General features: G+C 41.5%; 3 protein-coding genes across 3 annotated transcripts; 1 reads left to right on the forward strand and 2 right to left on the reverse strand.

Moving 5' to 3' along the window:
* On the reverse strand, positions 3,068-6,461 carry LOC8068413. The gene is made up of 5 exons (XM_021450322.1): positions 4,846-6,461; positions 4,475-4,646; positions 4,189-4,393; positions 3,524-3,639; positions 3,068-3,430 (listed from the first exon to the last, which is right to left on the reverse strand). Exons 1-5 carry the CDS (start codon positions 6,090-6,092, stop codon positions 3,248-3,250), a joined length of 1,923 nt encoding a protein of 640 aa, XP_021305997.1. The 5' UTR covers positions 6,093-6,461; the 3' UTR covers positions 3,068-3,247.
* LOC8068414 (kinesin-like protein KIN-UB) lies at positions 8,487-19,126 on the reverse strand. Its single transcript, XM_002437739.2, has 19 exons — positions 18,631-19,126; positions 16,840-16,940; positions 16,640-16,762; positions 14,980-15,165; positions 14,664-14,885; positions 14,400-14,565; positions 14,138-14,287; positions 13,252-13,340; positions 12,898-13,101; positions 12,295-12,387; positions 12,068-12,205; positions 11,847-11,978; positions 11,558-11,699; positions 11,102-11,194; positions 10,580-10,705; positions 10,342-10,467; positions 9,783-9,926; positions 9,223-9,351; positions 8,487-9,137 (listed from the first exon to the last, which is right to left on the reverse strand). Exons 1-19 carry the CDS (start codon positions 18,815-18,817, stop codon positions 8,977-8,979), a joined length of 2,712 nt encoding a protein of 903 aa, XP_002437784.1. The 5' UTR covers positions 18,818-19,126; the 3' UTR covers positions 8,487-8,976.
* LOC110430776 (transcription initiation factor TFIID subunit 14b-like) lies at positions 25,134-27,864 on the forward strand. Its single transcript, XM_021448721.1, has 7 exons — positions 25,134-25,296; positions 25,605-25,687; positions 25,802-26,023; positions 26,100-26,287; positions 26,370-26,494; positions 27,451-27,529; positions 27,609-27,864. Exons 1-7 carry the CDS (start codon positions 25,285-25,287, stop codon positions 27,635-27,637), a joined length of 738 nt encoding a protein of 245 aa, XP_021304396.1. The 5' UTR covers positions 25,134-25,284; the 3' UTR covers positions 27,638-27,864.

Here is a 27,864-nt window from a genome sequence, read left to right on the forward strand (position 1 = left end):
ACCCGTCCCCTAGCTCCCTTTGGAATGTCTTTTTGAATGTAATATTCTTGTTGCTGGTAACGGCTTCTTGTACATAAACATTCTTTTTCTTCTAATACAATGATATGCGTATTCGAGAAAAAAACTCTACCAGGGATCAGCCGGTCAAGTGTGCAGCGATCGCATCCACTGTGTCGTGTCAAAAGCATCCATGTTCACTCGATCAAGCGACCTCTCCATCACTGCTGGGCCTGGGCCACGGCCCACGGTGAAGCTGCCGCTGCAACTGCAACAAGGTAGCAGGGAGCCAGGGACCCATATGTAAGGATTCAAATGGGCGGGCGGCGGCACACGTGCAAGCCCAAATGAGAGCTGATGCAGAAGCCCACGCCTCGCCACTACCTTGCGGTGGGTTCGAAAAACTTTTCATCCTCCCGTCTTTTTTTTCACTTAACTCTAAAACTAGACAAACTATTTTTCTTAATTTTTTAAACTATGTATTTTATCTCTCTAGAGCAGTTTTGAAGGCGGTTTTGCTATAGTAAATGGTCGTTTTACTTTAGTGACAGTGGTTTTGTCTTTTTCACTTTGTATATGTTCACTGTGTATATCTACTCATGTGGAGTCCAATAAAATTGAATTGTCTATTTAATGATTTTTCTGTAATTTACTATGATTTTTTAAATTCAAGATATAAAATTGGACTTTAGCGAATCTCATCTTACACAAAATTATCAATTCAAGGCTTAGTTCATTGTTCGTTGTGAATGGGTAAAACTCTTGTTCTCGATGGATGTTCAACTTAGCAGTCTCCATCGAAACACTGGTATATCAAAGAATTATGATTCTGATGCTTTATCTTTACAAACCCTAGAGTTTGGTGAGGATTGTTGGATTTATTATGGGCTAGGCCCATTTACATTTCATAAATCAATAAACTCTATGGTATGTAATTGTGAACAATATTAGTACCGAATTAGAATTTCAAGAGTCCTTGACTTGACTTATATGGTGAGAGCTATTCCACAAGTTAAGAAAAAGGACAAAGGCGTGCCACGTGTGCGCGCGCGCCGACGCTGCCGCCTGGGCCGGGCCGTGGGCGTGTCATGGTTGTGTTAATTTTTAGCACTCACTAACTGTGAGAGGTTCAACTCTGAGTTAAACCCTTTAGTTGCCTGTCTCCTTAGCCGCCAACTGGAAGTCTCTTCCCCCCTCCTTCCCTCTCTAGCTGCAAGGATATAAAGGAGACTTTGGTCTCTTCGGTAGAACTAGATAGAACAACAAAAAACATAATTCGCAGCAAAGAAGGAATCATCATCTCGTAACTCTGCACAAAGAAGAAAACCCCATCTCGTAACTCCACGTGCACAAAGGAGCGAGAGGGCAGGTGCCTCTGAAGCCCTTGCCATTCGAGACCTTGCACGAGGGATCAACAATTAGGTTTTTGGAGAGCGTTTATGCGACTGCCCAAACCGCCGCCGTTGTTCGTGCTCGTCTTCCTCACGTAGGCGCGGGCGGACTTCTCCTTCCTGATGAAGAGATCATCTTCATCCTCGGAGTACATGGGAGGGTATGATTTATTTATCTTCCTGCTGTGTTTCGTCTTCCAAATCATACATGTTTCAGTAGTACATCCATGTTGTTTCGCGTTCTGCCCTGAGTATATTTCATATGTTCAATCATGTTGTTTCTGTTTATATCTTGTGTCTGTTTCTGCTATAAGATATATACTTTGTCTACTTGTTTCGTTGATTCAGTCAAGTCGTTTCATATGATGTTGTCTATATGTTTTAGTAGTTTTGTTTCGTCGTTTCATATGTTGTCTCATGTTTATTGTTGTTATGAGATATATGTCTTGCCGTGTTGCTATGCATCATATATTATGCTTTCATGCTTTTAATAATCATATGCTTCACATGTTAATTGATCACATGTTCCATATTACTATGGATATATATGTTTGATATCTTCTACGTTTAATGATCTTTTATATGTTATCATTGTAATGTTAATTTATAGAATGAAAATGATATGAAAATTGTCTATTTATCTAACACAATGTTCAACGCTACTTTGGTAGCCATGTCATGGCAGAGGCGGCAGCACTTGCTCTAGGAGCTCAGGCTTCGCGCTCGCGGCCTCTGGTGAACTTCCTCAACTGCAGACTTCTCTCCACCAGACCGGAGATGTAAGCCATTCACCAACCGTTTCATCAGATGTGACGAAGGGTGACAACACAGGACTTTCAAGATTCCCAGCGAGCTCAACAAAACGGCTCACCAGCCGGCTAGACAGGCGTATATATCAACATCCTCCTCGAGCAATACCATTGTAACACCGAATGTATGACACTATAAAAAGTCCACGGAAACTGCATGGAAGGAGGGTAAGCCCGGACAAAAAAAAAACTCGAAACTCGTTAACTCACTCGGCTCGTTATCATAACAAGCCAAGTCGAGCCAAAATTTTAGCTCATTAGCTATAACGAGCTAATTCGAGCTAACTCGCGAGCCAAACAAGCTACAATTTCAGAAAAAAAAATCATCACAACTTATATTAGTTTTATATTACTTCATATCTTACACTTTACAAATGACTAATATGTTAGCTCATATGAATATTTTGTTCGGCTTAAGACTATTGGATATATTATTTTTACATTATTACTATTTTTAAGCTTCAGATAAATACAATTATTATATTTTGTGTACCTTTTATACATGACTCGCGAGCTTAACGAGCCAGCTTGAGCTCATAATGAGCCGAGCCAAGCTAGCTTCTCGTTAAGATAACAAGCCGTTATCCTAACAAGTCATAACAAGCCGAGCCGAGCCAGCTTAGCTCGTTATCCAGCCCTGAAGGGGGTTATCAACATAATTTCTTTTCTTTCACATTTAGTGTACTCCAATTTTCTTTAATTTCAGTTTACAACTAACCATCGACAATACAGATCTCCTTTTTCGTTTTAGACTACTATTCACCATCACACAACACAAAACCAGTTCACTGTTCACAATCAAAACACAGCCTGACACAGCCATGACCCTTCCACGTGCAGTCATCCTCAACCAGCCTAGATCTTATTTAATGACTTCACCACATGCCTTTCATTTTTTAAAACAAAAAAGGTCGCCACATGCCTAGATCGATTTCCCTCACTTCGGTGTCTCACAGCTCAACAACAAATATTACTTGTATGGAAAATACATCCGAAACCAGATCAAAGAAACCCTGTCTCCCCAGACTCATAACCCACTCCAAGATATGCCTATACACATACAACGTCTAACACAGTCGGTCTAGTGTGCCCCACATTACAATCCTCTACAATGTCGTCCACCTCCTCATCCCCATCCTCCCTGTCGCTGTTGACGCCATCGCCATCATCAACGTCAAAGTCGAAGTCGTCATCATCGTCGTCGTCATAGTTATCATAATCGTCATCATCATCCTATAGAATTGGGGGAGCACACGCAGTTAGCAATAAGACATCAAGTGCGAAGAGCTCCTGGAAAAACAAAACCGCAAAGTGAAGCGTGCTAACGTAATCAGACAAAATAACCCCAGGACCCTCAACAAAGTGACCTCCAGTATATGCATTAGTATTCTTGGGGTGTTTCATAGGATCCCTGTTGTTTCTACAACCATGGCATTGATCACCTTCATAAGAAAAAAAATCACTTGTCAAATAACTGCTAAATCATAAACCAAGCATAAGATGTTCATAACTATCAAGTAGATGGAGGTAAAGAAATATGTACATGCAATCAATACATAAACAACTCCTGTTTGGGAATTCTGGATAACTTCTACATTTAGCAGATTTTTTTACATCTAACAGAAGAGTTAGCACCAAATCATCAACCATGCGTGGACAGAGGAAAATTGTATGAACAAAGTACCTGAACTGTTGAACATAATATAAACTGATCTCACTTTGATTAATAACTAGACATCATATCCTACATTTAGCAAAGAAAACTACAAATGCTGTTGCGACATACATTCCATGGGTGTAACAAAAGTGTGTGTTGTAATATTTATATGAGCATAAACACAACACCAAAGACCATGCTTAACATATGACTTCCATATATATAGGATATCGATGAATTAATATTCCTCCATATTTGATGTAAAACTGTAATTGCACCATTAACCACTATGTTAAGCATGCAGAACATAATGTATAAACAGAAGTACGAATACCATCATCTTCAGTTTCAATAATGCAGCAACAGTTGATCTCAAAGGCCTTTTCTCCGAGAAAATGTGACACTTCAGCAAAGAATAGTTTGTTGTCAGTGCTATCATCAGCCTTTCGCTTCGTTGTGAAATTGAAATGATAATACCACCAAGGATCCTCTTCAATCCAGTGCCACTTCAAAAGATCTTTAAGTTCATGTGCAAGATCCTGAAACAAGAAGATCAGTAAACCATTGCATTAGTGTGTGTGTGCCATGGGCGTGTAGAGGGAGGGAAGGAGGGATCAGACCCCAAAAAGATCGTTGTCACTATTATACTGGTCCAGTAAAGCTTGAACCAAATATTGTTTTTCATCATAGGTATTCTTACTACTTTGCCAATTGGGATCTCTCTTTGGTGGGCCCTTAAGAAAGTAAGGGTAATTACTATCCCCACGAGATAAATCATATTGCTCCTTGCACCTAATTCAGATCAGAGAACTGCACATAATTAGTTCATGAAGGGTAATATATATCCATCACATGAAACCCATGAATAGTAACAAGGCATGACATACAAGAAAGCCTGTGCCTATCTAGTCCTTTGGGTGCATTATAACGAATAATGGTTGCTTGCAGTTTAGAAAGAAACGAGCTAGAACAAAGTCAAAAGAAACTTCACCTTGCTCCATACCGCAGTACATTAATAAAGTAGATGATAGCAACCTCAGCTTCGTGTATGCTGGGAAATGGCCCACCTACGTCAGGGTAAGTCCAGAAAGATCCCATTCGGTCCATCCTAATGTAAAATGCCTGATAGCAATCCATATGACGTCGGATCAAAATTTTAGAGCCAATAGATGAAGCAGATTGCTGACAGCCATTAGTGGCATTATGGGGCACTATCCGTGGACTAGCAGTGGTCGACTCTTCCGATGAACTGTCAACAAGCTCGGCAATAAGCTCATTAATAGCGCTATTTAAAAATGAATCATATTGGTCTTCCAGTGCAGGTATGGTGGTCTCTGCAGAACCAGACACAAGCTTCCCACAACTGGATTGGAGAGTGCTAGGTGAGCCGTCGATAGTGGTATGTGACACAGTCTTTGGAACGGCAGTGATAGTCTCTGATGAACTGTAGAAAATCTCATCGAGAATCTTATCTAAATATGAAACATCTCGGTCTTGCCGTGTAGGTATGGTCTCTGCAGCACCAGATACAAATTTCTCATAACTGGATTGGAGGGTACTAGGTGAGCCGTCAATAGTTTTATGGGGCACTATCTGTGGAACGGCAGTAATCGATTCTTCCAATGATGTAGTATCGGGCAACGCCTTTGATGATGCAAAATGTGGATCTTGCAATGCCTTTCCAGATGCAAACTCAGCAGCACCTGCCACAAACTTCTCACAGCTAAAGATGGAAAAGCTGGACAATCTGGTGTTGTGTGACACTGTCCCTGAACTTGCAGTCATCAACTCTTCACGTGACACAATAGATGAAGCTGATTGCTGAAAGCCATCGGCGGTGGTAAATTCGTCAATAAACTTGTCCAAGGATGAACCATCTACGTCTTGCACTGCAGGTAGGGATTCCGTAGTACCCGCCACAAATTTCTCATAACAGGATGGGGAAGTGGTAGGTGTGCCGTCAATGGTGTTATGTGGCACTGTCTGTGGAACAGCAGTGATCGACTCTTCCAATGGTGTAGTGTCAAGCAAGTCCTTTGAGGATGCAAAACATGGATCTTGCAGATGCAGACCTTGTCCAGATGCTTGTGGTTGGCAAACTGCACGTTCAGGAGAGGATGGTCCTCGTAGTATCGGCTTTCCTCGTCGCGAAAGACCTTCACCATTGCCACCCAAGGGAAGCCTAATCCGCTCGGAATGTAGATGAGTGCCGGTGACCTGACGGTGGGGGCCAGCCATCGCCGGCGGTTAGCGGAGGAAGACGGCGGATGGGAGGCTAGGGTTTGGCGAGAGATCGGGCTCGCGAAACGCAAGCTCAAACTCAAACTCGCGCGTTCAGGCACTCGCGCAATCTATCCCCGCGCCGCCGCCGGAGAAGAAGAAGGATCCTCGCTCGTGCGACCCCTCCACGCCGCCGCCGGAGAAGAGAGGAGGTGTTTTTCCTTTTTTTTTTCGAAGGAAGAGAGGAGGTGTATGGGCTGTGCCTTGTGTCATGGGCTGGAAGTAAGGATGAAAACGGAACGGAAATATCCCGAACCGAACTGAACCGCTTTCTATATTTGATCCGATCGAATTCGTATTTTCTTGTCCGACTTTATCGTTTTCGTATTTTAGAGGTTTCGTATTTTAAATGTAAAAGTAGAAAACGGTTTTGATATTTTTCGACCGTTTTCTACTTTTCTACTTTTAATTTGAAATATTTCGAATTCAAAATTTGGTTTAAACCGAATTTAGTCAACCGTAGGGTCACACAGCCCAATTACAGACTACTCACCATGCATCTGCGTTCTTTGTACTGGTGGCTAGTGCGTTCCTGCTAGCTATTAATTACTTATTCAAGACTTGTATTTATGTGTGGGCTATTATATTAAATACCTAAGACCAAGGATCATGCACTTTTTAATTATTATATGCACTTAAACTTGATCGTGTATATACTTAGTCGTGCACTTGGTACTACGTATTGGTATTTCGTATTAGGTTTTCGTATATCGACCGTGTTCGACGTAAATCCGATCGAATTGGTTCGTTTTCGAAAGTCTCGATATTTCGTAAGTTCGTGTTCGTTTTCATGTCCGACTTTACCGTTTTCGTTTTCGTTTTCGTATTTCAAATGTAAAAGTAGAAAACAATTTAGGAGTTTTTCGACCGTTTCCGACCGTTTTCATCCTTAGCTGGAAGGCAGGTAACGGGCCTGAGGTGTAGGGATAAGCATGGAAAAAGTCGATATATTCCTCAACTATGGGCCTGTTTGGTACAGCTCACAACATAAGAGCAACTCCAACAACTTTGCTATTCTTGTTATGAAAGTCTTTTAGAACTTCTATAGAAGAAAAATAGGCTCCAACAGATGTGCTATTTGGTTTTGTAAAATAGAAAGTTTGCTATCCCTTGATTTTCGCTGGTCATATATAGCCAACAACTGGCACTAGCTATCTGATAGCAAGGCTGTTGTGAACCTCTTCTTTTTTAAGAAGTTATCTATTTTACAAAATAGCTAAACATTAGAATTTGACTACTAAGTTTAGCCAAGCTCTTGGAGATGCTCTAAGCTGTTGTGAGCTGTTTTTTTGCCAAACACTTGCATGATTCCTATCTTTCTGAACTGGAAAAAAAACAGAATTTTAACCGTCCAATTATCTCCATCAGCGATTTTGCAAACAGTTTTAGATGATGTAGCGCCACATCAGTCGTCTTACGTGGTGCCATGTCACACACAAGAGAGGTACGTGATAGTTCGGAGAGGTCAATTAAATATATAAAAAAAATGTAACATGTATTTAAAATATTAAAATCATATTTAACCTTAGAAAGTCATATAAAAATTGTTTTAACTAACTCTTCTATCCTAATATAATAATGTGTAAATTTTTTGTGTATTCGAAAAGAAATTGTTTTAACTCGGAACAAATATGAAACTGGTTTTATATATTTTTATAGGATCATGCTCTAAGAAGTTGCTACACTTGGGGGATATAGGCTGTTTACTAGAGTAGTCAGAAAAGGCGCTTCTCTAAGAACCTACATTTTAGAATAAATGGGGGGCGTGGGAAGAAACATGGCCTGAAAAAACAACAAAAAAAAGCTATAAAAACATAGCGTTTGTACATAAACAGCTTATAAGTCATACAATATATTGTCTAGATAGATTGCTTTTACTACTCTCTCCATTCTAAATTATGTAAGTTGTTAGCAAAAGTTATGCATCTAGATCATGCATAGCAAATGTTATATACCTGGAAAAACAAGAACAACTTTTATATCATGCATAGCAAATGTTATATACCTGGAAAAACAAGAACTTTTATTTGAAATATCTTTAAGTGCAGAGCAAAACTGTGTAAGTGTAACTATAAAAGCCGAAATTTCTCATAATTTAGAATGGAGTATCAAGTATGCCCATATAAACCCAACTTTGTATAAGTCTTTGACGGAGGCCACAAGGACTCCATGCATGCATTGTACATATAGTGTGATAGTGTTATCTTATTTATTGTCCAAGGTGAGGGTTAGCTCTAGGTTAAAATCAAAATATATTAACTAAACAGTCTTAAATATGTATATAAAAAAATATAGTGTCGCTTAGCATTCCAAAAGTTGTGCCTCACAAAGATGATCTGAGAACAGATATGGTAAAAGAAATGGCAGTGTCAACGCTTAAGAAAGAAATAAAATCACAGTTTACAAATATGACTCATCTGCAGTATATATATAAATAAAGTTAAACCTTCTAGGGATCAGGGAATGTAGGTATACTTCAAACTGCGAAACCACTCCTTTCGGCCTTGATATTTATACAGCAAAAACTTTACAAACGCTGCATTGGATAGGTCACATCTGCTATGCTAAAATTATTACAAATAAATGAATTGCTAGTGCTGTCCAGATTTTCAACTGTCCCCTCAAAACAAAGAAAAAGTTAACTCTCGAGGAGAAAGTTGGTGCAAAGGCCATTGCCTCTTCTGATTAGTCAGTGCGGTGCCTGCCCGTGTATGCCTGCCAAAATCAGGTAAATCAAGGGGAGATATGCTTGATTACCAGCACTCAGAGCAATGGGCACCTCTATATATGCACGAGAAATGAAACTTCATAGTGTGAGCTCCAGCTGCACTTTGTTCTGTTATCACATTTTTATTCCTAATCTCCTTATCTCTGCTTGAAGAGTGGGGCTGGACGTCACTGTCCGATATGCCAATTTCCTTATATCTTCTCGAGAACAGTCCCTTGAAATCCGAACAAGTTCCCATAGGGCACCTTCATTGATAATATCTTTTGCATTTACTTCTGCGGAAAAGAACAAATTCAAACTTACGCATATAGTATTGTGTGTGTGCACCCACAATAAAAGGAGCGGTGATGGGAAGGATACCATGTTGTGCCAAATGACACAGTGCAAGCTCAATGTGCCGCCTAATTGGGGCAGCTTCGTTATTAGCATTTTTTACAATCCAAGGAAGTGATCCGTCATCGATTAATAGTGATTTTCCCACCTTATTTCCTGAAAAAAGGAACAAAAGGCCACTTATATCAACACAAATGCATTGGACTGCTCTAAGGATGCATCTATCATTCTTCTCAATAGCACACAAGTATATTTCTCAAAATTATATCAAACATGAAAAGGCATGCCATTCTTAAATTTTCACATCAAGCATTCTAATACTGAGATTAGCACAACAGAAAATTCAGAGTATCGCCTCAAAGCATTAGGTTTTTAAATTTCATTTTACTTGTGCTTTTTTTCAGGACAGTTTAGTTGTGCATTGATAAGTTCATGTTATAGAACACTTCTCATGAGTTATTAATACAATAATACTGGAAAATCTGTCACAAATTTGTATTCTGCAGTATGCTCCCTGTTCAAACCAAACTGCATGCAATCACCCTAATAAGGAAAACAACCACACAGTATAAGCATAAATACATTACCTTGAGTAGCTGCTCTAGATTCACATTTTGCAAAATTTGCAATGCCACGTGCAACTTGAGCAAGGACATCAGGGTGCCCACACCTAACCATCCCAAGCAATGCTTTAATTCCACCTTCTCCCCGCAACCGTGTTTGCAGTTTGTCTGCTTATAAACAAAATGTTAGTTTTTGGATATAACAACAACAACAACAAAGCCTTTTAGTCCCAAGTTTAGTTTTTGGATACAAGCACGTGGTTAGAAGATGATCATCCAATTCATCTTATGTTCATATATATACTCTAGGGTTAGCTAAAATAATGCTGGGGCCTACACTTTGGCCAATGACCTGCAAGATTGGCACAAGTTCTGTCAATCTAACTGAACTTTAAGAATCAAGACTCGTATATATATATTTTCTGTTAAACATAAAAAGAAGGAATCTAAATGTTTATATAGGCAGCAGCCAAAACCTATAATTGGCTCATCCAAAGTATTAGATTTCTGATGTATACTATTCAGTGCATTACTATCTTGCAGTAGACCAAACTCTTGCATAACAAGCAAAAATCAGAGTTACCATTGCCACAAAGGTTAGCTATTGCTCCAGCCACCATTCTAAGAGTTTGTGGATCCTCGGCATCAGATGCTGTCATAGACAACAAGGTTACACCTCCTTGATCCATGATAAGATCTTGATTTGTTTCTGCATGTATAAATTATTATAAAAAGATAATGAGACCAATTTCTACCACTGAGAGAAGCTCACTATCAAAGGATCTCTGTCATGAATTACAAAACAGTACTGGTCCACTGACCATTCATTGCAAGATTAGCAATTGCTCCTGCTGCTACCCTACGAATTGTCTCATCCTCAGAGCTCCTAAGTAGCGTAAGGAGGGAAGTGAGGCCACCTGCTTCTACAATCTTTTCCTGATTTGCCTCTGAAATGCACAAGGTTGAGGGTAGTTAATTGATGATTTGCAATACCTTTAAAGACACAATGTTGTCAGCCTGTCAAGTAAAATCAAGTACTTCAACGTATACATAACTATTACAGCAGTATACTTCAACGTAAACTTTAAAAGTTCAGGAGTGAGGAGTCCATTGCATACATATAGAGAAATGCTGTTTTACTACAAAATATGTTGGGAATAATAATGCTTCATTGGTATGCATCCAATCCAAAATAATTATATACTTATATGCACGCACAGGATATAAAACAGACTTTACACATAGAAGAAGCGGCTGGCTGCTGCTTAAAAGTTATGCCTGAAACATGCTCAGATAGCAAATTCCATGGACAAACAATACAATTATGAACAAGTAGCACTCACCTTCAGCTGCCAGATTTGCAACAACTTTCACTGCATGAACGCGGACATCAGGTTCTTCAGATTCAAGCAATGACAATATCTTTTTTAACCCAACTGAAATAGAGTGAGGAAATTTAAGCACCATATGTTTTGATATCAATAGTTGGGAAGGTAAGGTTGAAAACAAGGGACAGGGTGCTTCACAAAATTCTATCTTAAGTCTATCATCTAACATTTTCACGATGTCATCTTAAACCCAGTGACCGTACCATTCCTCGTATTTCATATTTTTATCAATAGCATGTCTACACAAGTATATTTGCATCCAAATACGTTACAAAAAAAAGGTAGCACAGTAGGACAGGTAGTATTTTAACTTGTGAGAAAATTTTACTTTTACTATTGGAGATTGCTTACAGAGTTTCAGGAAATAGGCAGACCAAGTAGAAACTGAGAGAATACATAAGGAACAAATACCTTGTTCAAAGAGTTTGGCAATTGGTTGCTTTGGTCCATTGCTCTGCTCTCTGGGTTGCGAACCTCGAGTCTGAGACACCAACGAATCTAAACCAGGAAATATTTTTCCTGGCCCATCTCCTTTATCAAGACTCCTCCTTGTCTGATGTGACCAAATTGGAATGAAGAGAAAACAGACCGATTATGTTAGGGTAGCATCACAGTTCAAATCAGAAATAGAAATAAGTTACAAAGAGATATAGCAGCTTCCCACAGGAAAAAAAATCCTTGACAATGGTATAACAACTACCTCATCAGCTTCCATACTCATCTGCAATAACTGACTCCTCAAAACATCTATTTCTTCTTCAAGTTTCTCTTTCTGGCTAGCTTCAGCATCTAGCATTTTCCGGAGTTTTACTACCTCAGCTGTAGCTGTAGCCTACAAGATGAGTGAGGCGAGCCACTTTGCTATCAGGACACTGAGGCAATAATTTGACACAAAAAGAAAAGGTTTTAAGCTAACAACACCTCCAGCTTTTTCCAGTGTGATACTTGATTCTTGAGGTCACTGGCCTCATCTTCAGCCGATTGACGTAGCATTTTCTCATTCTGCAGTAAGTTATGCACTTCTCCGGTATCATTGGATGTAGACTCAGCCTCTTTATTCTACAATATGGAAGGAGAAAGAAATCACACTTAGAATTTCTCAAATAGCATGAGATTCACTAACTTGTAAAGCTCAATCAGACGTGTACTTGTTTCTTGGGTGATTGTTGATGTACTTTCCACTTCTCCTCCATTATTCTTATTGAGTCCAAGTATTCTTGGTGATACTTCATTTTCTCGTTCTGCATGAAAAGGAAAACTGATAAATAAGCATAAATAAAGCATGATATAGAGATAGTAATTAATTTAGGAACCTCTAAACTGAAGAGACACACTTCCTATCCTATTAGGATTAGGATATAAGCATATGAAAGCAATGTGTGAGATTAACACAGAAACATCTGAACCTTTACATATTAACATAGTTCACTTCAAAACAACAAATGGCAAGCAAAGGAACCAATATTGCAGCTGAATAATCAACAAAAGGATATAAAAACATATTGACACTTTTCCTATTCTTTTTCTTTTGACTTATTTTTTTTTGGAGGAAACAGTAGTTTTCCCATAGACCCATATAAACATACAGATTTGCCGATCTAAATAAATTCAGTTTGGATCACAACTTATATTAGCTTGTGGACAGCAAATTATAAAGAAAAGTGGTGTCAATATCCAAAGATAAAGTGACAGGGCTGATTAGTCTACACAAAATATCAAGGTATAGTAGAATATGACGATGGTAAACAAACCTCTAATGTGATTTTGCATTCCCTTTCGGACTCAGCAATGCGGCATTGAGCTTCAGCTCTTATTCTCTCAACTTCATCATCAAAAAATTTCCTTTGCCTTTCATTTTCTGCAACCAATTTATCCAATTCAATATCAAGTCTCCTACATAAGCTCTTGTAATCGAACTCTTCCTTCAATTTCACCATGTTCTCAACTTTCATTGCCTAGACATGACACAAGTAAAATATTAATCACTCAATTATATGAAAAAAGTTGCAACTATTCACCTATTCTGCAAAACTAGAAATTCTCACTACTTCACAACTTGAAGATGAAAGACTATAAAACCATCAAAATCTAGGCAGAGATTGTACCCTTTGGCCAAACATTATTGTACTCGTAGTTTCCCCCCGATGTCTTGGTGATGGACCAATTGTCACAACCAATGATGTTCTTGCAGTACCTATGAGATTTAACACCAGGTTGACCTTGATTAGAGCAAATAAAAGTGACGGGCAACATTTTTGTGGAAATGTCAATGCCATAATGTCATCTTTACTGTACAAAATTCCACAATACCTCATGCCATTGTCAAATTTCAGGAGAATACCAATCAAAAATTTTGTAAATGTTCTTTCCAAATGTTATTACAAGATTCTTTTTAGTACATAATAGTAGGATGAGTACTTTTCTGAAAAGAAAGAATGAAGTACTTTCACTGTTTCACAGTACTTTTCTGCATCACATCCATTCACTGCTTACTAGTGTATGATAATCTACAAACCATGATGTACGCATTAATATATGGTTGAAAAGGTCAAATCATTAACAAATGCCTCCTTTCTAGTTTCTACCCTTTTTCTTTTGGGAAAACTGGAAAATAATTTTTGGGGTACTGTGACAATAAATCATGCCTACATTTCAGTATGCTGATACTAAAGTGAACCTGCATTATTGTGTGGCTATTCATATGCAACAATAACAATTGTTCCAATGCGGTAAACAAGTGGCATCACCATTCAACTGGGTGATAGCGTGGAACACATTGAAGCTAAAATTTAGGGTGCACAAATTTTATTTTTTTAAATTACTTTGCAGGTTTAATTGCTCTTCTAGAATAAGCATGAAGCGAAATGGAGCAGTGCCCTTTAGAATTGATCAAAAGTATAGCACATTTATTCTTTCTGGAGCCACACGTGCAATGATCATCTTATTATTATATTATTGTAAAAGAATTATAAAGAGCATAACACATCTTACCTCCAAATGAATCTTTAAGCAATCTTGTAAGCTTAGAATCACGAACAGGTACATGAGGACTGCTTTCAGCAAGTGCATTGATGCATTTTCCCAGAGCACTTAAGGACAAGTTGATAGACTTTGCCTCTTCTAACGTATGACCCTCACTTCCTGCAAATATCAAGTCACAATATTATACAGTTGCAAATTACAAGAAACCATAATGTGGACGTACACCTGAAAAGTCAGAACAAGTATATACCATTGAGAAAAGAAGACTCACCTGACTTGTCTATGCGCTCTGATCCAGCCAAGTCAACAACTACAAGCTTACTTTTCCTAACAATAGGCGGTCTCAAAGACCCCATCATGGATGACGAATGCCCATTTTCACCAGAAATGCTGACATCCATTTCAGTTCTACCTTTTACGGACCTCCTGACATTCACCTTCACAGAGGATTTCATTTCGCGATATCATTTACCAGAAATACTATAGTTGCAAAGGCATATAGATAGGTAAACAAACTCAAGAAACATAAGCATACCATGAGGATCGCATGACTTCGTGATGATTCTGTGTTTAACTTTGTATTTGCAGCAACACGATGAGCCTCACCCACCCTTAGAAGGTCCACAAAGCTTTTTTGATCTCTAACTTCAACTACTGTGGCTCCAGGCAATGAAACATCCCCAGTCCTTGGGTCTTCTACAATGGCTATATTATCATTTACAGGATCAAGGAGATCTTGTATCATCTCCATGTACAACTGTAACAACCATCCAGTATACATTGTTACAACATCCCAAAGGCACTAGACTAATAGATACAACCACAACCACAAAAGGCCCACCATCACAAACCTGAAGATATGATACTGAGACAGAATCAGTCCCAGGTGTTATGTCTGCTAAAATATCCTCCATTGCACGAACCATGATTCCCCTAGCAGCAGTGTCTTCTTCACCAAGTCTTCCCAGTGTAAAAGTTTTCCCAGTACCAGTCTGGCCATATGCCATAACTGTACCATTATATCCTTCCATAACACTCTGCAAAACATACATAATTCTATATTGGTATAGGCATTGCTAAGGAAGTAACACATAAAAGTAATCAACTATCAGTAATAGCCAGAAGAAAATATTAAAGGGGCTGAACGGTTGCTTTGTCCTTTCTTGTCAACTACTCCATCCACGTATTAGGACTAAAAGGTCAAACTTCATAAAATGTTGACCAACAGCCAGTGAAATATATGCATGCTTAGAGCATCTCCAACAGTTATGCAATTGGACTTTGCATTCTTGAAATTTGCAAAAAACTTTAAAAATTGCTCTCCAACAGTTTTGCATTTGACTTATGCATTTTGGCAAACTTGGCATTTGACGGACCAAACTTGGCATTTTTGCATAGACACAATGGCTTGGCAATTTTGATATCCCGAGAATCTTGGACTCCTTGTCGTGTCCGTACTCCCCACGTCACGGTAGTTTCCCGTGAGACGACTCCTCCCCATGCGCGACTCTTTTCTTTCCCCGCGTGTCGCCTTCCTTCTTCGCGCGCCGCCTCCTTTCTTCGCGGGGACGAAGGAGATCCATCACCGCCTCCTTTTCTTGCAGCAACGTGAGGCTACCTCGAGCAGATGTCGCCGGCCTGGATCAAGCAGCGACCTCTTTTGGCGACCTCGAAGCCCTCCTTGCGGAACCCTTGGGACCAGGATGCCACGGTGCTACATGGGACTGTTGCCTCGATCGGATCTCGACGCCTGGACCAAGCGGCGACGTGGACTTGCGAAATGAACATGGCTGCGCGACGCGCGAGAGAATTGGCGGCGACGGGCGAAGGAATTGCGCGCGAAAAAGAAAGCGCCCGTGCGACACGCGAGAGAATTTCCCGCGAAGTTGAAAAATTCCCGGACAAAAATAGTTGGGTCCACTATTTTGGGAAATGCCAAGTCAAAAATGCCAAACACTTGGAGATGAACTTATTTTTCCTTTGGCAAAACGTTTAGAGACTTGGCAAACTCCAACAAATAGCAAATTTCAATTGCATAACTGTTGGAGATGCTCTTAGTGTATAAAAGTTATATGAATAGATTTGTATTTCAAAGATTTTTTAATTCAGCATTGATTTTGTAGCGACTGATGATATATTGTAAGAGAAACTGATGGTCAAAATATACCTCTAAAGACTATAAAATCCTAATACGCCTACTAAAAATGAACAGATCGAGTATAAGCTATAAAAGATGCTGTACTTTGAAAACAAATTCTAGGCAATTACAAAATTGCTTCCATGTCTGGAAACCTTATCATGAAGCAATTTGCAATACCATGCATGCTCACAAAAAGGAGGGGAAAACAGGGCATTAAAAAAATCAGCAGCATCCAATACGCAAAGTCACATCATATGTAATATTTCAGTAAATGAATCATGTAACTTATTATGACTACCTTGAAATGAGAAAAAAAATAGAAAGGTCAAAATAATTAACTCCAAAGTGATAGAAGCTTGAGATTCATATACCTCCACAACTGGTTTCGCAACAACTTCATACACTCGCTTTTGCGAAGAAAACTCTGTGAGCACTTCATCGAATTCGTATGTCTCTGACTCCCAATTATTTTTACGAAGCTTTAACCTTTTGAGCTTCATAACAAATTTCCATCAGGTTAGACAACAAAAAAAAAATTGTCACAACATGCTAAAGAGAAACCAAGCTACACCTCTGGCTGAAGTTCAACACAATCACCGAAATCTGCATCTGCGGCCAACTCTTCAGCATTCCTAGGCCTAAGCCTTACAGCAACCCTTACTCTACTAGAAACTGCAAGGACCAGGGAGGAATAGATTCTTCAGTTGACCAAAAATATAGATACTCGATCAAATCAAAATTGCCAGAAAGCAAAAGAAGAACAGAGAGTTCTTGATAATTTCAACATTACACATAATGGCAACCAACAATTCGATCCTCAAATATTTGGAACCATCATATTAGGAAGTAGTTGCACACAGCATGGAGATAAAAATATTGCAATATGAAATTTAACCGTCTATGCACTAGCAGAGTAGTTATCAACATTGCAAGATATTTAAATATTTAATAGCTTACGCACTAGACGAGTTTCCACGGACCAACAATGAGACAATTTGTACACTTGGCATGCAGTCAAAAAAAACTAAAAAATGAGACAATTTAATCATCCCAATAGAAGAATTACTAGGAATTCAATCTTTTTCATAATAATTCTTCTATTGGGTAGATTAAAGAAGACTCAGATAGGAATGATCATATCACAGCATATAGTAAATCAAAGTAGGCATAAAACAGTGTAAACTACTACTCAATATCATTACTGCTGATGCTGAGTAGTTCTTCTGAAACATCTACTATCATAAAGCAACTTTCCGCAGGGTACTTTTCCAGGCATGGTAGTAGAGTTAAGTAAGCAGACGTGCACAATCTCACAGGCATGACAAACTGACAGAACACAAGAGAACGACCAAACATAGTGAACAGGAACTTCAAAACGCCGCATAGAAGTATCCAAAGCAAACTCAGGAGAAATTTTAAACGATATCCAAAAAAGTGAGTCATTTTCCACATGCACTTCAGCTTAGCTGATAAGAAATTCGCTGACACTGAAAATCCACATCCAGTATAATTAAGAGAATGTTACTGCTACTGGTTCATATGAATTTAGGACAGTCTCTTACATGGAAGAGGATTGAGCTGTCTTAATATAAATTGTAGCTCACTAATTCTACACATAGTAAAATTTACTTGGGTGTCATCCTCTCCAAGGTAAACTAACCACGAGATGCGTACTGAGCCAGCAATAAGACACATTCACCAACTGTGGCTCTTCATTATTCTCAACAGCTGTATCAGTTTTGCAGCTTAAAGTGAGATGGTTGGTTGTGGTGGGGTGCAGGGAGCACGACATGTATGCAACAACAAAGATATGAAACACAAGATCGTGCCGTGGCCAAAACAATATCCCTCCCTCCCGAGTCAACCAAACCGCCATTCCATTCTGGAAAAAAAAAACTCAAGTGGTAGCTGAACAACGACATTTACCTAGTGAAACGCACAGCATCAGTTCCGAAATGGGTGCGATTGCTCTGCAGATACGTTACACACTTGCACCAGCACAAGCAAATCGCTCAACTAACAAGCCCAGAATCTGAATGAATTCGCGATCGCGCTACGGCACAACATTAGCAATCAAAATGGTACTAGCGATCCACAGCTAAATTTACGTGAATGAAAAGGAGTAAAAAAAAAAACATCCCCATAAAACCGCGCGAGTTGAAGCACCAGATTGAGCAGCAGCGACTCGGAAACAGCGAAGCAAGCCAAGTTACCCAAATGCAGATCAGAGCGGCTACGAATCCATCCACAAACCCATCCAAACCCCGCCGAACCAAAAAAATCCAAATCCGGATCCCACTCCGCACGACCAGAGCAGGCGAGCCAGAGCAAAGCAAGAGCGAGGCACACGAACCCAACCCACCTCCATCCGACGCCGCGCGGCTGGGGAGCGGGCCCGAGCTGGTCCGCCGGTACGCGCCGCCCGCCGCCGCCGAGGAGAGGCGCTGCTTCCCCGCGGCTGTCTTGGGCGTAGCGCTGAAGCCCTGCCCCCGGTCCGGCTTCGCGCTCATCCTGGGCCCCACCCCGTTCCTCACCCCGCTGCTCGCCATTTAGCAGCCCCCCGACTCCCACTCCCACCACCACACGGGGCTCGTGAGGTGAGACAGAGGGAGGGAGACGGCGAGATCACGATTCACGGGCGGGGCGTGAGCGCGGAGGGGAGAACACGGACGCCGAGGATTAAATGCGGGGAGGGCCGGAAAGCGGGCGCCGCGGGGCCCCACCGACAGCGGGAGAGGGGGATGCGAAGGGGTCGCTTTGGCCGGCGAGCGAGTTGGTGTGGGGAAGAGCCGAGGACGGGGAGGACGAAGCCGGAGCTGGGCTGGGGAGCGGAGGGGAGGGGAGGGCAGCAGCCTTCAGCTGTGTCGTGTCCTCGTGTCGCGGGGTGTGTGGCGTGTCCGGCTCAGCACCTAGTCACTGCAAGGTGGGTCATGTTTTATGGGTCCCACCGAACAGTGATGTGGGTGGGCGGGATCCGCCGACGTGCGCGAGGCTGTTCCGTGCGGCCGAGGCTGCATGTACACCCGTGTAGCCGGGTGCGTATGCAGGTGGGGCCGAGAAGTGGGGCCCGGTTAGCGGGCTGCATTTGAATTTGGCTGGCAGACGTTTTTCTGGAGGTTGGGAGTGGGGAAAGAGAGGTGTAGAAAAGCTGTGACGCCTGTTGCTTTCTTTATGTGTTTGGGCCCTTTTCATCCTGGGATTTTGATCAACCTTGGAGGGGTTTCAATTCAATGGAGGGGGAATGGTTCGAAAATTGGAGCAACTTTTTTTTTTGAGATTCCTTTTGCAGGAACTCTTTTTTTAAAAAACGCAAGTCTAGCAGGATTTGATAAATTAAGGCCTTGTTTAGTTCCGAAAATATTTCGGATTTCGGTACTGTAGCACTTTCGTTTGTTTGTGACAAATATTATCCAATTATGGACGGATCAAAAGATTCGTCTTGCGATTTACAGCTAAACTGTGTAATTAGTTTTTGCTTTCGTTTATATTTAATGCTTCATGCATGTGCCGCAATATTCGATGTGACGGGGAATCTTGAAAACTTTTTGCTTTTTGGGGTGAACTAAACAAGGCCTAAGTTTTGCAAAAAGGTGTTGTAGTTGATAAATAAGCTGCCAATCAAAGATTTATGGAATGTCACCTGTCAGGGTAGAATGTGTTTTTGTTGGGCTAATAAAATAGCAAAGCAATTCTGAGCAAATCTCCACTCGATCATTTTTATGCTGACCTTATCAAAAAAAAAAGAAACAGCGATCGCGTCATTGTCGATGTTGCAGTCAAAGTGTGTGTTGCTCAAGTTCAATCCAGTTGGTGCCATGCTTCAATCGATCTACTGGTTTCTTAGGGGAGTTCACAAGCAATAAAAATCATTCTCCTTTCCCTTTTGAGGTTCAGTTCGTCAGAACAAACCCTGAATTTGATCCTGCTGTTCGTCCTGAATCCCCCTGTTGTGTCGTCAAAACCACATAGGAATTTGGAGGCAGAGGTAGGGCAGGTAGACAGTCTTGCGCTAGAGCCTGTACTTATCTTTGCTTGCAATGTAGTATGTACAAGTACCGTAGACTTGAGAGACACCTATCATCCGTGCTACTGTCACACTGAAAGACTTATCCTACACAGTTGTTCAGTTGGTAGCACATAGTACAGTACTCTGTACACCATCAAGGACTCCATTTTGTCAAGTGTCTCCCAGTCCACGCAAGAGAGAAGAGCTTCAGGTGTTGAACGGTGAACGCAACAGGACATCCCTTTCACCTTTGAGTTCATCGGTCCCTGTAACGATTATGCTTACCGTGCAAGATCATTTTTTGTTTTCATGCTCACGTCAGGGTCACGTGTCAGTACGTACTGATTAAACCATAAAACCTAGGACTAGCCCCTAATGGTCTGATTCCCTGTAGCTTTTATACGTCTATTAGGCTACTACTATGTGACTATGTGGTTAGGTTCAGGTTAACCTCTCTTGAAGGTAAAAACAAAACCAGTTCCCTTTTTTCTGAAGAATCATGACTCAATTCATCAGGATGCCGGGGAGAATAAAGGGCTTAGCTTTTGAAGCAATGTTTAGTGGATCAGAGTAGCTTCTCTGTACGTCTGGTGGTTGGGGCGACCAGAGTAGGGTCAAAGGAGCGACCTTGAGATAGAAGAATGATCCCCTACTTTATTTGCCTGCCTTTTTCTTCATGCCACGAATGAATGGATGAATCATTCCATGATTTTTCTGCAAGCTAATGCGCTATGACCCATCTTCTTCCGTAAAAGGCGTAGACAGATGTTCTTACACAATGATGGAATTGATTACCCCTCCTAAAACTATATATGCATGCATGATATGGCCGGATGCATTGTCAGTATTTATCTGTTGAATGACAGCTTACAAACTGATGAAGTTCCATCTGGTTTTCTTCTGATCAGAATTCAGAGCTGAGCTGCCCTGCCCCTGCATGAAACAACAAGAAAAAATGCTCGCTGGCTACCTCACTTATAAATCAGAAGGAAAAAAAAGAGAGAGAGAGAGATTAAGCTAGCATCTTCAGACTTGAGTGCATAATGCTTGTACTTTGTCAGACGTAAAGACCGGAGAATCCGCATCTAGCTAGGATGTGTCCGTACATGCAGCGCAGATTGTTGCCTCTCCTTGGATTCTTCCTGGCTCATTGCTCGATGCTCGCAGGTAGTAGCAAGCACGCCGTTCACTAGCTGCTGTATAGGCCAAAACCAGAAGCTGCCTTGGATCCATCCGTCCGTGTGTCTCCGCTGAAAATTGGCAGCGCCCGGATTGGCGAATTGCTGTGCTGAAGCGAGACTTGTCTTGGCTTGGACAAATTCTAGCTTCATGCAGCGCGGACCTGTCTGGCTGCCCTACACTGCATATTGGCTCGTAGTGAAGCCGAACGGCGTACACAATTATATTAATTCTGAACACTAAGACAACGATGGCAGGATTAGCAGATGTGGTGCAGCACCGGCTGCCTCCTGATGTGCGTACATAAAAGTGTCGATCATGGATGGATTCATGCATGAAGCAACAACGGCTTTGGCGATGGCATGGCGAGGAGATCTCTCCTGGAATCCAAGAGAGCAATGATCACGCAGTACGTGCAGTCGAGAGGAGAGCACACTCCACGGTGCATGCACACGTGCACGGTCGGATCTGAAAAAAGGCGCTCGACCGACCTCTACGTACATTGAACTATTGAAGAGAGATGTGGTGATGAAAAGGTGAAGAAGGATGGTCACGCCATGAATCCAGAAATTGCGCATGTGCGTGTACTCGAGCTCATCACATGAAGAGATGATGGATCGGAAATCGGATGGGCAGCCAGCCACCACAGCGCGGCATAAAAAACGTCTCTTTTACCGTTGCCCCGATGATCCCTCTGCATCTGCAAGAACTGCTCTGCATTTGCAAGAACTATACATTTTGGTCATGTCGAACTCGTGAAAGAAGATACTGCCAGTTGCCCAATGGCAGGTGCATGGCCACAAGTGGTGGCACATGAATGAAGAGAGCTCGATGTGGGCCTCGGTGCAGATGGGACAGGAAAGAGAAACCCGGCATGAGCATGACATTCCCTGGCTGCTTGCATCCCTGCTGATATGATATCTAACCTGTAGAGAGTACACAGCCGTAATCAGGATCAGAGAGACCCATAACCTGATAGTGTAGCCATAACCATCTCTAGTTCACTTCACTTGAGCATCGCATCCCAGATCTCATGATAGCTATTGGCTGCTGGCATTTGGCATGTCAGATCAGATCTATATGGTTGGTCCTTGGAGGCATGGACCCCCAACACCTCAAAAAGCCCCCGTGTGGTGCCCGTGCCCGTGCCCGGATGCCGTGTGTATGGAAAATGTATGAACAGAGGGAAATCGTAGTATGTCCCAAGGCCTTTCAGATTTTCAGTTGAGATTTGCAATACACGGGTATAAAAAAGACTGTCTGAATTTCAAGCTAGTTCCATTATTAATTATTAGGCAAGGGTCATCAGTCGTCTCCAATTCAGCTGTTGAACCGAGCAGAGCGACGCCCCCCTGGGTGGTCTTGGTCTGGCCCGCGGGTTGGGCGCACGTTGCGCGGCGCGTGGCATGTCGGGGCCGGCCTCGTGGCGGCGCGGCGCGGCGCAGGCAGCCACGACGACGACGGTTCGTCGCCGACGGGGACGGGGACGGGGACGGATGGGTCCCGGTCCTGTCCCTTTCCGGGCGGCGGATCGGCTCCGGATGGGCCATGCGGATGCGGATGCGGGCTTTGCAGCTAGCAATGGTACGGTACGTAGGGTGAGGTGAGTATCGTGCATGTGAATTGTTGGAGAGCTACTGTTACTACATCACTGTTCCATTATCGGATAAGCTAGGCCAAGCAATCGGTTGGTAAATCAAAGCAAAGGCATGGTGATTCTGAACAGAATAACTGAACCCGTTGCCTGTGTGTGAGTTGTCATGTTCGTCGATGGTGATTTTTGTCAATATTACTCTTTTCTCGTGTAACTAACTTGTTGTTGTTGTTGTTGTGGTGGTGGTTGTTGTTGTGATTGGGAAATGAGAGGATGTGGCTAACTGGCTATCGGGACGGAGCCCAAATCTGTGGGGAGAAATTAATGGGCCTGTTAGGACCAACAACAGCCCACCTCCTGTGTTTATGGGCTGGGCCCGCTTAAGCCCCACTCCAGTTGCCACCACAACTTTACAGCCCGACAACTGCTGGCCGTTCCGCCGAGCTGCAGCCAACCGATCGAACCACCTCGATTGGGCCATGCATGAACGTGTCGATCCCTCTACTCGTCAGGCTCGCAGCCGTAGGTTTTTTAGATGAGGGGCTGACTGACATAAACGATTGATTGGTGAGCTTATTATCGGCTTTTGAAAATCAAACTCGTTGTAGTTTGTGTACCCACCACCCATTTTCAAAACGCAATATGTGTATTTATTTGAGTCCAAAAAGGTTAAAACATCGTAAAACTTCGAAGTGAGTAGTCTGTTGTTATATAGTAGGTTTTTAACTATTCTGTTGTTCTTAATAATATAATATTGTATTTATCATGTTGTTCTCACAGCACGGCGCCCGGCGAGCCTAGCTGTACAGTATTTGTAGAACACGTGACATGCATATGCATGCATGAGGCAACGAACTGACAAATGACAAAGAGGGTCGATGCGCATGCATATTTAGGCCTTGTTTAGTTCAAAAAAATTTACAAAATTTTTCAGATTTCCCGTTAAATCGAATCTTTATGGCACATGTATTGAGTATTAAATATAGATAAAAAAGTTAATTAATTACATAGTTTACCTGTAATTTACGAGACGAATTTTTTGAGTCTAGTTAATCTATGATTGGATAGTATTTGTAAAATACAAACGAAAGTGCTACAGCGTCCGTTTTGCAAAAAAATTTGGAACTAAACAAGACCTTATATAGAGAAAGTCTAAATTTATAAAGGATACCTAAACAAAAGATTCTGATGATTGATCCTTTTATAGTTTTATTATACCGTGATGGAAATTATTGTTGCAAAATATACTCTGATTATAATAGGAAAAGGAAAAGGGAAAATAGGTTACTTTTTTGGCAGGTAAGAAATTGGCTTTGAGAAAATCCCCAAATCAATTGACCTTTTTTCTCATTTCTATTCCATATAATTGATGTCGTCTACTGTTGTGATGAGAGTTTGGGACACGTTGGGCGTCTCAGCGATCTTTACGTTATTTATATATATGTATATATGCAGTATAAATCTTAAATAATTTTATAACTAAGTTATACATGATTCACTGTGTATAAAAATTTTACTGCAGTTTAAACATACAATAATTAGTTTACCATATATTTTTACCATAATTAGACTATAGAAACTATGATTATAAAGTATTTCAATTAATTACAAAAAATAGATCAAAATCTACAAGAAAAACTTCTTATTGAAGCATGGTATATTATATATTCATTGTGTATGGTCTAACAAAATGAAATTTTCTATTTTACGATTTTCTATGATTTACTAGATCCAGATGGAAAAAAAAGACAAAACTGCGATTTTAAAAGTCGACAAAGATAGTTTACCTATTTTAGAGTTTCGTGAAGAAAAACGAATTTTCACAAAAAAAAAAGTAAGAGAGGAAAAATGAACTTTTTCGTGCGGCGTATGCCCAGCAGCTCGCGGCAAGCGGGATCGGAATCAAGTGCACAGGATGATGGATTTGGAGGGCCCTTCTCGCCTTCGCCTTCGCCTCCGCCTCAAAAATGCACCAGCGTGAGGACGAGGCGGTTGCAGGCCTGGGCTGGGCTGGGCTGCTATGCCAATCAGGCCTTGTAAGGGCCCAGTCTGCCAATCCATTTTCTGTTTTTTCCCCGCGTACTTTCTCTCTCTTGCTTCTCCCGAATCCCCGTTCCCCCCTGCCTGCGCGCTCTATCTGTCTCTCTCCCGTGGCGACGACTGGGCGACCGCCGCCGCCGCCCTCTGCCAGGTGCCCAGGTCATCTCGGATCGTTTTCCTCGGGCCCTTCGCCGGCGATGAGCACCCAAGTACGCCTAGCCCCCTCTCTTCCCTTCCTGTTATGCGAGACCGAGCTCCCAAACCCTAAGTTAAGCTATTTGTATTCGGATCTGATCTCATTACAAGCGTACGCAGTATACGTGTAGTGTCATGCCTACTAAGTACTAGTTTCGATTATTTATTTATTTTTGCCAAAAAAATTATCGGGTGTGAACACCCATGTCCTTCACTGGATTCACCCCTGCTGTGCGTGCTTATCAGTTGCTAGACCTTATTGATTATTAGTATATATAAGCTCTGATAGTTCATACGTACTGAAATTCTTCTAATCCAACAGAGTAAAAGGCTCAAGGATGTGGAGATCAGTTTCCCTATCGTCTATGGAACCATTTCTTTCTGGCTCGGTAAAAAGGCTAGCGAGTAAGTTTTTGGTTCGCAAAGTACTGAAAATAGTTTAGCCTGTGTCCTGTGGATTCTTACAGTGAATTCAATGTGATGGACAATTGTTTTCCTTTTCCCTGCCTTTGTGTGTAGGTACAACTCCCACAAGTGGACTGTGTATGTCCGCTCCGCAAACAATGAGGATCTGAGTGTCATAGTTAAGCGTGTGGTGTTTCAGCTTCACCCAAGTTTCCAAAACCCAACAAGAGTCGTGGAGCAACCGCCTTTCGAGCTGTCTGAATCGGGATGGGGAGAGTTTGAGATAGCCATAACCCTTTATTTCCACAGTGATGTCTGTGACAAGCGCTTGGATCTGTAAGTCCCACTTGTCCTGTTTTTCAGAGTTGTTTTTCTTTGGGCAAGAGGATAGTTAATTATGCAAGCGATGTAGGTTTCATCAGCTTAAGCTGTATCCAGAAGAAGAAGCTGGGCCTCAATCAACCAAGAAACCTGTTGTTGTGGAAACATATGATGAGATTGTCTTTCCTGAGCCTACAGAGGCTTTTTTCCAACGTGTGCAGAATCATCCAGCAGCTAATGTGCCCAGGCTTCCTCCTGGTATAACCTTGCCTCCTCCAGGTATGTTTCTTTACAACCTGTGTGCATTATATTAAACAATAGGAAATGCCAAAGTAGCACTATGTAACTTCCAATCGTCTAGGCTCTATGGAAATTGTTCCATATGAAAAGAAGCGTGGTGACACTAAGGATCATCCTTTGAGTCAGTGGTTCTCGAATTTCTCTGAAGCTGATGAGCTTTTGAAACTAGCTGCAGCTCGGCAACAGGTGAGAGTTGGCTAACTGTCCTTATTTTTCTGATGTCCATATATGTGCTAACTGCTAAGCATGCTCATGAACACTAACACTTTCATATGAAATCTGTAAAATCTAATGAAATTATTCTATTGGTTCATGGAGAGTTTTCTCAGTTTGTTTCTGTTTGGCAACTATATCCATGATAGAGTTGAGGGATGCAAAGTGATTTTTTCCTGTCATGAATGGCAGAAATTCTCAGTGCCTAGTTTTTTACTGTTTAATTCCACATTGGGTGGGTGCTAGTGTTGATGTAGCTTTCATTTCATCTACTTGATTAGTTTTCCAATCTTGCTCAAAAAAGTTTGTATACTGCTCTCCTTGAGTATGAATGAACATAAATAATGGAATGGGGAAAACCAAGGTTCAAAAAGGCGCTAAGCCACCGATTGGTGCCTAGGTTGTCTAAACATAGATTAAATGTGATTAAGTGTTTACATACTAGCTACATATCAAGAGATTTAGTTGCATAAATGTGTCAAAATAAATAGGAAAGGAAGAGCAATGCCATAACAGCCCACTGAACCCACTAGAGGAGGAAGCCCATCTAGACACCATAACACCCAACAATTGCTTACCAGTAGACAATCCTTGTTCTCACGCAGCCGCGCCACCTCTCCTCCGCCTGTGCACCCCATCCGTTGCTCCGCCTCTCCGCCTGTGCGCCCCCACAACTACTCCACCCGCGCGCAACCACGAGGTAGGCATAGATGGAATCACAACAACCTCGTAATCTCTTCCTTTCTTCACCATCTATGGGTTCTGACAGTTCATGCCATGCTTAATTGGACACCTAGGGCCTAGGCAACGCACTAGGTCTCCGCCTAGTGCTTAAGCAGCAGACCTAAGCGAGCGTTTATTGATGTTTTTTTTAACACTGGGGAAAACAACGTCCAGTGATTTGACATTGGATTATTTTTGTCCTCCAGGTGCAGGCTCACATAGCCAAGCTGAGAAGGCAGTTAACCATGATAGAAGGAATGCCCCAGCAATCAAAAGCCTTTTCTGGTCAGTAAAACTTCTCATTTTTGAATGATTTTGCTGGTGGGTAACTGGTGATGAACTTTTACTTCTCTTCTATGTTCAGTCCCTGGACAGCAGTTTAGGCACATCTAATGTAGCAATGTTAGCGCACCTGATTGTAAGGAAGATGTTGGAATGGAATCTTTCAACAACTGCTTGACAAATTGGATGTGTAACTCTGTATTCACATTGAGGTGGCTGCCTTAGGCTTGCAAATGATGTACTAATATGCAGTTCACTGTGTATATTCTATGAATTGTAGTACCATTAGGCTCATAAGAGAACATTACTAACGTGACCTTTTGCTCTATCTTTTCCTA

Source organism: Sorghum bicolor, chromosome 10, assembly GCF_000003195.3.
Source record: "Sorghum bicolor cultivar BTx623 chromosome 10, Sorghum_bicolor_NCBIv3, whole genome shotgun sequence".
Classification (NCBI taxonomy): Eukaryota; Viridiplantae; Streptophyta; class Magnoliopsida; order Poales; family Poaceae; genus Sorghum; species Sorghum bicolor.

Coding starts and splice junctions, on each gene's coding strand:
- LOC8068413 (XM_021450322.1), bottom strand. CDS start 6,092: ATGGCTGGCCCCCACCGTCAGGTCACCGGCACTCATCTACATTCCGAG. Junction 4,647..4,845: donor GTACTGCGGTATGGAGCAAG/GTGAAGTTTCTT, acceptor GATCTGAATTAG/GTGCAAGGAGCAATATGATT. Junction 4,394..4,474: donor GTGACAACGATCTTTTTGGG/GTCTGATCCCTC, acceptor TTCTTGTTTCAG/GATCTTGCACATGAACTTAA.
- LOC8068414 (XM_002437739.2), bottom strand. CDS start 18,817: ATGGCGAGCAGCGGGGTGAGGAACGGGGTGGGGCCCAGGATGAGCGCG. Junction 14,288..14,399: donor AGAGCGCATAGACAAGTCAG/GTGAGTCTTCTT, acceptor TGATATTTGCAG/GAAGTGAGGGTCATACGTTA. Junction 11,700..11,846: donor TGAGTATGGAAGCTGATGAG/GTAGTTGTTATA, acceptor TGGTCACATCAG/ACAAGGAGGAGTCTTGATAA.
- LOC110430776 (XM_021448721.1), top strand. Junction 25,688..25,801: donor CTCGGTAAAAAGGCTAGCGA/GTAAGTTTTTGG, acceptor CTTTGTGTGTAG/GTACAACTCCCACAAGTGGA. Junction 27,530..27,608: donor GCAATCAAAAGCCTTTTCTG/GTCAGTAAAACT, acceptor TTCTATGTTCAG/TCCCTGGACAGCAGTTTAGG.